General features: G+C 40.1%; 3 protein-coding genes, 1 non-coding gene and 1 pseudogene across 4 annotated transcripts; 1 reads left to right on the top strand and 4 right to left on the bottom strand.

Annotated features, from left to right (window-relative positions):
• Positions 1-1,042: 1,042 nt before the first annotated feature.
• LOC109116885 lies at positions 1,043-1,743 on the top strand (annotated as a pseudogene).
• A 381-nt stretch (positions 1,744-2,124) lies between these two features.
• LOC104819004 (calmodulin-like protein 3) lies at positions 2,125-4,269 on the bottom strand. The gene has a single exon (XM_010548857.1). It carries the CDS (start codon positions 2,702-2,704, stop codon positions 2,243-2,245), a length of 462 nt encoding a protein of 153 aa, XP_010547159.1. The 5' UTR covers positions 2,705-4,269; the 3' UTR covers positions 2,125-2,242.
• Positions 4,270-4,371: 102 nt separating this feature from the next.
• LOC104819003 (putidaredoxin) lies at positions 4,372-5,160 on the bottom strand. The gene has a single exon (XM_010548856.2). It carries the CDS (start codon positions 5,105-5,107, stop codon positions 4,607-4,609), a length of 501 nt encoding a protein of 166 aa, XP_010547158.1. The 5' UTR covers positions 5,108-5,160; the 3' UTR covers positions 4,372-4,606.
• Positions 5,161-5,560: 400 nt separating this feature from the next.
• TRNAL-CAG lies at positions 5,561-5,641 on the bottom strand. Its single transcript has one exon. It is a non-coding gene; the product is annotated as a tRNA-Leu (tRNA).
• A 416-nt stretch (positions 5,642-6,057) lies between these two features.
• Positions 6,058-8,517, bottom strand: LOC104819001 (DEAD-box ATP-dependent RNA helicase 21-like). The gene has a single exon (XM_010548855.1). The coding sequence runs from the start codon at positions 8,423-8,425 to the stop codon at positions 6,236-6,238; it is 2,190 nt and encodes a 729-aa protein (XP_010547157.1). The 5' UTR covers positions 8,426-8,517; the 3' UTR covers positions 6,058-6,235.
• Between the last annotated feature and the right edge of the window lie 2,808 nt (positions 8,518-11,325).

Genomic DNA, 11,325 nt, shown 5'->3' with positions numbered 1-11,325 from the left:
GTGTATTAATTTATATACAAAACATTTATGAATATATATATATATATATATATATATATATATATATATATATATAAATAAATAAAGAGATACTAAGAAGATTACCTAATCTTCTCAAATCATATCTCTTGATAATGATTCATTGGTGAGGATTCATGACATATCAATTACAAAAATACCCAGAATCTTATCTCCTTTGCCTATACACACACTTGAAAGATAATTTCATCTTTCAGCAATTATTCGACTTTGTTAACTATTATTTTATAGTTTCTATGGACCGACTGGGTAATTGGATAAAGATGAGTTTATATATATATATATATATATACACACTTTTCATAGATTTTCGTATAGACTATGGGCACTTGTCTTCTTTCATCAAAATATAATTTGGATTTGTATTTAATATGACTATATATCATACGACACTTGCATTTTTTTGGTATACCAATTACCAACTTGAAAATCACGAGTCAGATAAAATTGATGATACTCGATAACTTCCTTCTGCAGAAATATATTTTCATATATCCACTAGAAAAGTCTTCGCCATATATAAACATTTTTCACAATAACAATGGCTGAATTAAATCCATGCTCTTGTTCTTCTTATTTTATATATATATATATATACGTATCTCATATATCAACTCGAAATATATTTTCAGAACTCCAAAACCCTAATTTCTCCAATCTCCAAGAACAGCATCTTACCAATCTTCACTCCATAAAAAAAATGAACGTATAGCTATATTCCACAAGAAAAAGTAATGAATGGAACGGATATATATAGAAATTGAATAAATAATAGCAAGGGAAAAAAAATTAGTTTACACAATTCATTGTAATTATAGTTTTAATATGTTGATTGTAAAAAAAAAGATATTTAATTTTTAAACACCAAAACCTAAATAATTAAATTCGCATCCTGATATAAAGTCATAAAGATAAAAACACATTTTTTCCGATAGAAATTTGCTTTAATTAACACCATAGACCCAAAAAAAAAACTTCGTCGATTATTTAAAAGGGAATTAAGGCATCGTTCGTCTCTCTTTCTTCGACGCGTGGGACCCGCATCCCGAAAGACGGGGGCATTTTAGTCATTAGATACGCAAATCCCACAAAAACCTCTCTTTCTCTCACAAAGAACACGTCAGATTCATCCGTGGAAGGACGGGGACATTTTTGTATTCCCTCATTTGAGCTCCGCTGTTATAAAAGATGGGTGAATAACAACCACCGGATCCGCCGGTAGAGTGACGTCACAATCCTACTCCGGCGGCGGCACCGATGAGCGCCCTCGATGGCCTCGTGAACGCGAATTCCCTATACACCATCGCCGTGTTCGTGGGTCTCTCCCTGACGCCGGTGCTGACGTGGAGAAGAAGCTTCTGGTCTTCGAGGTTGTCTCACCCAGCTTTCTTCACGTTCTCTTCCCCGGTGGCTCAGCTTGCACTGAACCCGCTCAAGAGCAATGGACGTTTAGACAGACAGGGCTCATATCAGCATTAGGGTTTCGAGATCGGCCGGAACGTTGGATCTGCTGTCAGATCCGTCATGGGCTGTCTGTTCCTGATGTTGTCGATGGTGGATGTGATTCAGATCCTGATGGGTTTTCTGTCATGTGGAAGATTTGTATGGGGAAAAAGATGACATCTTGTGATTGATAGAATTTGTGGGTTGCACTTATAATTACAATATAAGTGGTAAAAACAAAATTAATGCAGGCGTTATTAGTCATTCATTACCCACACTATATATATATATATATATTTATAAATAAATGGAAATGCTTGAGAGACCATGAAATAATTGGCCTCCAAGGATAATGGAGAATGATCTCAAAAGAGCCAACACGAAACTCTTCAACAACATCTGTTGAGGAAACATTCAACACCAAACAGTATTTGAAATCTCTGTTCTTGGCAAAAAAAAACAGAGCTCAAAACGTTTTCATAACCTATGGGCGCAATTCTTGGTGTTTGTTTCCTCTGTTTTGTTTCGCCATAATACAGGGGCGGACCTAGGATTATATCTAATAGGGGGCAAATTATAATTTTAACGTTTTAATATGGGGGCATTTCAATTTTTCTTTACAAATTTATAAAATTTACAAAGGAAATTAAAATTTTTTAATTCAAATAGTGGGGGCAAAGGCCCCCATTGCCATCAACGTGGACCCGCCACTGCCATAATCGATGATACAATCAATCTCGGCTCGAAGAATGAATATGGATCATAGGGATGAACCTAAGGCGGCGAATCCGCCTCCTTTCATCATCTGCTTGAACTCCTTGAAATTAACCATCCCATCTCCATCAACGTCCACCTTGCTTATCATCCTCTTGCAATCCTCTAGGGTCCTTCCTTGCTTGAGCCCCAAGGAAGCCAGAACAGATCTCAGCTCTTCGACAGTGATGAACCCGTCTCCGTTCTGATCAAACACGTCGAACGCCTCCCTCATGTCTTCCTCCTCGTCCCTCTCGTCCATTATCGTTTGGTACAATCCTCCAAACTCGTCAATGTCTACGTACCCATCACCGTTCAGATCGATCTTCTCGATCATCTGCTCCAGGTCTTTGTCCGGAATGTGGATACCGAGGTTCTTCAACGAGTCGCTCAGCTCCTTCTTCGTGATTTTTCCATCCCCGTTCCTGTCAAACATCTGAAAGATCCTCCGAAGCTCAGCTTGATCCATCCTTTAACCAACTCGCAAAAATGAGAAAAACCCTTTTCTCGAGGCACAAGAAACCCGACAAAAGCAGCTAAACGAAAACCGAATGGGAAAAGAGACGAGGATGAATGGGTTTATGGGAAAACTGGAATGAAGAACGAAGGGAGAAATTGGGAGAGTATAAATTAGGGGGGGAAGGAGAGATAAACGACTGGTTCTGAAGAGAGAGTGGCAGCCATTTTGTTGTTGCCTGTCTGAATTTGTACATGTCCTGCAACTGTCTTCTGTTGAAATTGTCTGAAAATAGGCTTTTTTTTTATTCCTATCCAAAAATACACCAACTAAATCTCGAGACACTTATTTTGGTGGGTTTTCATCAGAATTCGTTGGAAAACAGTTGGTTATCTCCAGTTACGGGAAGAAAAAATACCTCTTGAGACAAATTGATCGAAATTCGTTGGAAAACAGTTGGTTATTTCCAGTGACTACTACCCCATCGTGCGTCTATTTTTGTTAGTGTAATGAAGAAGACAACAGGAGATCTATCCTTTTACCCATTTGTGTGTCTGAATTTTATAACGGGAAGGGATGTTCTCCCCTCTTTAAGTTAACTCCAATATAATCCAAACGATATGATCTAGTTATTAATCCACCACTATGACGTGCACAAAGAAAAGGTTAAACCGGAACATATGCTGTACGGTTTTTATTTCAAAACTTTCTTATGTTTTATGATAGATTTCGGATTCGATAGACTGGATTTAAGAAAAAAATAATAAGGTGTTTGATTAGAATCCATAAATATACCGGTTTCATGTCTTTGAAGAAGAACGAATGAATCAGCGCTAGATCATGTGTGGTTTGATGAAGAACCAAAGAGGAGGATGTCTCTGAGTGAAGAACCAAAGATAGTTGAGAGCATAAAAGTCACGGCCTTTACCACTTTTTTACCGGAGTCGGTGCTCCATTTGGTAGCCAAAATATGCACTTCACCCGGTCTATAGCGTCTCCTCTTTCGCCAAATTTCAAGGTAGAGGATTCCTATTGAGGGGTTTGATCAATGCAGAACCCATATATCCATTCAACCCTAGATGGTGCATCAGCTGCCAAGGGGGGATTTAAATCCAATCCTAAGTCAGAAAGATGGTGAAACCGCTTTTGGGACCGCGATTCAAACCAACTATCTGAACTCAGGGCAAGAATCTACGGCTAAACTAGCTCTAGCTCCAGGAACAAACAAGAAAAGGTATTCATCCCATCCTTCTTCGACCTTCACTTGCTTCAATGGTGACACTCTCCAACTTATCTAGCTAAGCTATTATCACGGATCATAAACCAAACTACATCCATGCTCATAGGGGAAAGAGAACGACCGGGCGAAAAATACCCTTTAGGAATCTCAATCAAATATCTAAGTTCAACATCTCAACCCGGACTACCCTTCAGCATGGACAGGAGCTAAATTCTGTTCTGTTGCATCAAAATATCAATGTCGGAGACAGACATCATATCCAACACACCAGTCTTCATCTCTCTAGCTAACCATTTCATCATAATGCGTCTGGTAACCTAATTGGGTTTTCCAAAATTTCCCTGACCTGATGTACATATGACATCCTGAAATCTACTGACATTCCCAAAAACCCCAAACGCCAAGACAGGGAAAAGCACCAGAGCCAGCAACCAAATCAGAATCAGAAACAAATTCATTGAAATCCAGAAAGCAAAGTTCATTTGCAACAGAACCCATATTGGCAAATGGGGAATCGTTTAACCAGAAAACTCTTGAAGATATTTCAAATAACTAAGGAGTATGCGAAAGAAGAACATGGATTAAACATCAAACCATCTCCCAAGTTCTCGGATTTTGAACTCGCATTATTACCATCTCGAAATCACGACAACAACCAAAGGAGCCTACAAGACTTACGGAATGTCCCACGGCTTGGGCTCAGGGACTGCGACAACCATACCTTGGAGCTCAGGCGTAAGCACAACCTGGCAACCGAGCCGCGAGTGCTTGTTCAGGACACGAGACCTCGAGTTCCGCCTCAGGACATACTCCTCATCGTAGGTGCGAGGCGGGAGCCTCTCGAGCCACTCCTCCGCGATCTGGACCTCGCACTCAGCCGAGCAAGCATCGATCTCCTCAAGCCGGTGCGACGCCGGTTCGATCAGCCCGGAGTCAATGAGCGCGCGTACGAGAGTCTTCCCGGAGAGCCCAATGATCTCCCGCTTGTGGCCATCGGGATCGATCGCGAAGAGCTTCACGATGCGATCGGAGACTTTCTTCGATCCCGACGATAGCGAAGGTACGGAGGAGGCTGCGGCGGGAGAAACTGTGGCGGAAGTGCGGACGATTAGGGATTTGGCGAATGGAGAGAGACGGTGGATTTGGGAGGAGAGCCTCTGGAGATGCGTCGCCATTGTCGATTTTCTTGGGGGGTGAAACCCTCTGGCCGACGAAGAGCTTTTTCTGTGGTGGAGAGATCGATTCCGTGAATATTTGTTTTGGGCCAATGGGCCTTTTGAATAGAACTTTGGGCTCTTAGGAAGCCCAAATCGACATTTAAACATTGAAATCTCCAACTAATAATCATGGTTTTATGAAAACTGGTTCATACTTGATGACCGGAAAGATCTTATCCATAGCTCAAGATATGACTTGGTAGAATGACTTAGCATTGAGATAAATGAATTGGCAACGCTCGCTGTGGAGAGGAAAAAGTGCGGGAGAAGAGATGGAGACGGAGGCCATGAGAGAGAGAGAGACTTGCGGTTAACAGAGGTCGGTCGCTTTGGCTCGCCATGGGTTGGTTTTTAAAATGTCACAGCGAGTCCCGGCTGAGCCGTCGGGGGGGCAAAAAGAACAATCTTATTTGTCAAGAATGGGATTCGAACCCATGCCCTTTCGGACCAGTACCTGAAACTGGCGCCTTAGACCAACTCGGCCATCTTGACTTTGGCTACTCAGCCTTGAACTAGTACATACAGCATTCGAACACAAGTATTTTCCAGCGCTCCGTTCCTCGCCTTCGTTCGAACACCAAACCACAGAAAGATGGTGGATCTCGCCCCCAGAAGGACGAGGTTTAAGGGCCGATGAAGAATTTCAAACAAGATTTACAGAGCATGACCAACCATGGACAAAAAGATCCGAGGCCGGTGAGACCTTCAATCCCTGATCACCCACGGATCAAGGCAAAGCGGTTCTAATGGAGAATCTCTACTCTCAAGCAAGCTACTAGACTGTGAGACAGAGACAAACGCCCTCTGGCTCACCCAGTCATACTCTTGTCAGTCCGTACACTCCCTCCCGTTTCCTATAACATCCAAACCTAACTACTACTACATTAACATTTTCGCAAGGAAACCTATGTTCAAAAAGATCGTGCTCCCATAAGCAGCGATGAACCAGGAAAAAGGCCATATACCGAACCACAATTTCATCTGGAATCCAGAATTTAAGAGTGTAGCTAAAAGAGATGAGAAGAAGAACCTTGACCTCAGATCAGAAATGATCCCATAATCCGAATGGACTAACTCTCTGACAGCTTAATTTACAAAAACGGTGTCACTACGCCTCGGGGGTCTATCAGGGACTGTCCCCGGCTTGAATTTGGAGGCTTCGTGCTTTGCAAGTTCAGGAGGCACGGGGCTATTACTCTGAACAAGCATCTGCTTCAGATCATAAAAGACATCAGTATCATGTAGAGTCAGGAATGTTGTGGCGACACCACTCTTCCCAGCACGTCCCGTACGTCCAATGCGGTGCGTGTACATCTCTATATTATTAGGCATGTCATAGTTGATGACATGGGCCACATCGGGTATATCAATTCCACGACCTACAACATCCGTTGCAACAAGAACATTGTATCTCTTTGTCCTGAAACCCTCCAAACTTATCTCTCTCTGCTCCTGAGACTTCCCACCGTGCAGGGTAGTGACGCGGTATCCTGCCTTGTCTAGATTCTTGGCAATAGTATCAGCATTCTTCTTGGTATTAACAAACACAATGGCTGTCTTGTCACCGAGCTCGTCAAGCAGTCGTTGCAATCTGGAAAACTTCTCAGACTCCTTCATCATAAACACGTGTTGCGAAATCAGGTCGGTAGTCTTTCCAGCTGTACCAATGGTGACCACAACCGGGTTCCTCAGGTACTTTCTCGCGAGCCGTTCTACAGCAGGAGGCATAGTAGCACTGAACATATATGTAGTTCTGTAGATCTTCTTTTCATCAAGCTCCTCATCTTCGTTCTCGGGTTTCAAATTACTGGAAGGCATCGCATCTAATACACCTACAACCTGAGGCTCAAAACCCATATCTATCATTCTGTCAGCCTCATCAAGAACCACATAATTGCACTGGTTCAACACGGCATAGCGCCTCTCGAGGCAATCGATCAAACGACCAGGTGTGGCAATCACAATCTCACATCCTTGTGTTATCTTCAGCCCTTGTTCCTCAATGGACTGCCCACCAACGATAGAGGTTACTCTAACACCAAGGTAATGCGCAAACTTAACAGTCTCTTCCTCAATCTGCTGTGCAAGTTCACGTGTAGGGGCCATAACCACAGCATACGGTCCCTCGGTCTCGTTCTCTTCCGTCATAGGTGGCAATCTCGATATGTAAGCTAACATAGGAAGAACAAAAGCAGCGGTCTTACCCGAACCAGTTTCTGCAATGCCAATAACATCACGCTGTTGCAGTCCAAGTGGTATTGCTGCCATCTGAATAGGAGAAGGCTTATTATACCCAGCTCTCTCCACGGCCTTCAAAAGCTCAGAGCTCAATTTACTCTCTGTCCATTTCCTCATCGGACGAGGAATCTTAGAACCCTTGTAGGAGATGTTGAAATCTTCCCTGAAAATCCGCCAATCCCTCTCAGTCATCTCCTCCAGCTTCTTCTCGCTCCAGTGCCTATCAACTCTCATGTCGAACGAGTCGTATGCGTCAGCGGCTTGTCCCCGCAGCCTCTGAGCTGCAGCCTCCTCCGGCTTCTCTTCGACACCATCTTTCCGACGAATCTCCTCACGCATCTCTTTCTCGCACTTGGCCGCGAGCTTCTTCTGCTCACGCCTATCCATGCCCGCACGAAATCCTCTCCCGAACAGAAGCTGAGCTTCATGAGGGTTCTGGTAGAGAGAATTCATGTCCCTCGAAGTATCCTCAGTGTTTTCCCAGTCGAAAGAGAAACGGAACTTCTCGCTCGGCTTAATGACTCTCTTTTTAGGTTTCTTAGATCCAAGGTATTGTTCTTTAATGGCGTCAAGCTCCTTCTCCCGCTCTCGCTCCGCCATCTTCTCAACCCTCGCTCGCTCCCGAGCCTTCGCCTCCTCCTCCCGCTCCCTCTCCCGGTTCCGTCTCTCCAAATCCCTCTCCCGCCGCTCCCTCTCCCGCTCTCGCTCACGCTCACGCTCCCGATCCCGATCGCGATCTCTGTCTCTCTCCCTATCACGGTCGCGGTCGCGGTCGCGGTCGCGGTCGCGGTCCCGATCACGGTCACGGTCGCGCTCGCGGTCACGGTCGCCGTCGTCGTCACCGTTCTCCGTATCTAAGGCGGCGCCACGGCGGAACTGGTCCATGCGGCGGTGCTGGTCGGCGATCTCGTCCTGACGGCGCTTGAGGGCGAGTTCCTCGCGCTGGGCTCTGGTGAGGAAGACGGGCTTCTTGAGGTTTTGGTGATCGAGGGACTTGGACGTGGCCGATCCGACTACTTCTTCGATTGATCGTTTCATCGTTTAGGGTTCCGGAAGGGGTCGCTTGGTGAGTTGGAGGAGGGGAAATGCTACCAAAGACGATTCTGACTTTATCTCTTCCTCCTTGCTTTTTTCTACCACTGAGAGAGCAAAAGAAAAAAACTGAGGCAGTTTAAATGGCAAAATAACAAAAATAACCTTAAACATGACAAGAGTAACATGCATAACCTTAGAATCTCTAGGGTTTCCCAAAAAACCAATATTTTTAATAAAATTACGGAAATACCAGAATAACTAGTCTGACCAAAAATTTTTGGTATGACCAGTATGACCAAATTCAAATGGTATGACCAGTTTGACTGAATTTCGACTAATTTAACAATTGGTATCAGAGCCAGGTAACGATTATGGACAACGAAAAAATTGATTTTTCGAAGGGATTACCATTAATATTAACCAATGAAGATGAATGTTATCCCGGATTTCCTTATAAGGGAAAGGTGATAACAATACCTAAAAATCTTCATAATCAAAGCCGATATTATATTGGTACCATCTTTGATGATGATACTAATCATAATCTCGGAAATAAAATAAAGAAAATAGGTTTTACCCTAAATAATATTGTTGAAATGATTTCCTATGGAATCATACATCAAAATCCAGAAAATCATGAAGAAATAAAAAGAAATATTGAAAATATAAAATCAGATCTAGAAAATCAGCTACAAAAATTAATAAAAATATTTGAACAAAACCATGAAAAACAAAATGAAACTGAAAATATAAATAAAAAATTAGAAGAAATAATATATCTACAAGAAAAAAGTATTAAAGAAATAAAACAAAACTCTGAGGAATTAAAAGAATATATTAAAACAATAATAGGATGACAGAAACTATGAAGGAAACTATAGAAAAACTAATTAAAGAAAATATTGTTGAAATAAAAGAATTACTACTAAATATCAAAGAAATACTCACAACAACAAATAATTACAGTAATAATAACAGACAAATTCAAATAATAAAAGAACTTAACGAAGCTAAAGAATTAGTAAATAATATTATTACACGAAATAACGGAAAAGAAATAATGGATCCAGATGAAAATGAAAAACCAAAAATATTAGAAATAATAGAACAATTACAAGAAATAATCGAACGACTTAACCAAAATAGATATATCACTATAAAAGACTTACAAAATTATTTTAAAAAAGAAACAAAAGAATTAATTATTATCGATAAATCTAATTTTCGAATTAGATCACCACCAAAGATATAATGGAAGGACTAGATGATCAGATAGAAAGATTATCAACATTATTAGCGGCTCTTAATATACCCGAAGAAGAGCAACGTGATGAAACTGAAAAAATCGTCTTAGATTATAGTAGCGATGAAAATCCTTACGAAAATCCATATAATAATCCTTTCCTAGTAAAAACCGAACTAGAGAGGGGGGAGAATAGTAATAATAATACATTACCTAAAAAACGAACACACGATGAATATCAAGGATACAAAGATCATGAATATGAACTATATCAAAACCAATATATTCCGAAAGGAAACAATTGGAGAAAAGTTCCTTTTGAATATATTCCCAAATATGATACATTTAATATAAAATCTTCTGAAATATTAAATTTAGATTGTGAAATTAATCCAACTAGAACATTAGAAGATTGGAAAAATCGTACAAGTTTGTTAATACAAACTAATAAGGAACTAAGAGAATTGCACCCTCACGAAATGTTAAGCTACTTAGAACATAAAACAACAGGAATAGTATACAACTATTTAATAGGATTATCAACAGGAATAAAAGCAGAGAAAATTCTAAGATCAACTGCATGGGAAACATTTGTTAGGCTAATTGACGTAATAGGAGAAGAATTTCTTGGAAGAACTTCTAACGCACAATTAAGAGAAACACTAATATCAGAAGTTGCACTATGGAAAATAGTAAATCTTAGAATTTGTAACATGTGTTATCTTGAAGCATTCATTTGCGAATTTAGAGATCATTACTATCAACTAGCAACGGATAAGAAAATAGTAGCCGAAGAATTATTCTTCGATAAACTACCTTTATCAATATCGGAAGAAATAAAAACCATATACCAGAATAAAGTAAATGAGGGACAAATTCCCAATACTCTAGGAGGAAGAATAGCAACATTAAAAGATTGGCATTTGTTTCAATGTAATCAAGAAAAACGAAAACAAGAGGCAAAAATCGATAAGTTATGTTGTGGTCTTCTAATGTTCTAGTTGGATTAATTTCACAATCTAAATTTAATATTTCAGAAGATTTTATATTAAATGTATCATATTTGGGAATATATTCAAAAGGAACTTTTCTCCAATTGTTTCCTTTTGGAATATATTGGTTTTGATATAGTTCATATTCATGATCTTTGTATCCTTGATATTCATCGTGTGTTCGTTTTTTAGGTAATGTATTATTATTACTATTCTCCCCCCTCTCTAGTTCGGTTTTTACTAGGAAAGGATTATTATATGGATTTTCGTAAGGATTTTCATCGCTACTATAATCTAAGACGATTTTTTCAGTTTCATCACGTTGCTCTTCTTCGGGTATATTAAGAGCCGCTAATAATGTTGATAATCTTTCTATCTGATCATCTAGTCCTTCCATTATATCTTTGGTGGTGATCTAATTCGAAAATTAGATTTATCGATAATAATTAATTCTTTTGTTTCTTTTTTAAAATAATTTTGTAAGTCTTTTATAGTGATATATCTATTTTGGTTAAGTCGTTCGATTATTTCTTGTAATTGTTCTATTATTTCTAGAATTTTTGGTTTTTCATCTTCGTCTGGATTTATTATTTCTTTTCCTTCATTTTTTGTAATAATATTTTTTACTAATTCTTTAGCTTCGTTAAGTTCTTTTATTATTTGAATTT

The sequence above is a fragment of the Tarenaya hassleriana genome, unplaced genomic scaffold (genome assembly GCF_000463585.1).
Source record: "Tarenaya hassleriana unplaced genomic scaffold, ASM46358v1 Cleome3, whole genome shotgun sequence".
Taxonomy (NCBI): Eukaryota; Viridiplantae; Streptophyta; class Magnoliopsida; order Brassicales; family Cleomaceae; genus Tarenaya; species Tarenaya hassleriana.
The sequence above is the reverse complement of the archived record's forward strand: the minus strand, read 5'-3'. Positions and strand labels throughout refer to the sequence as shown.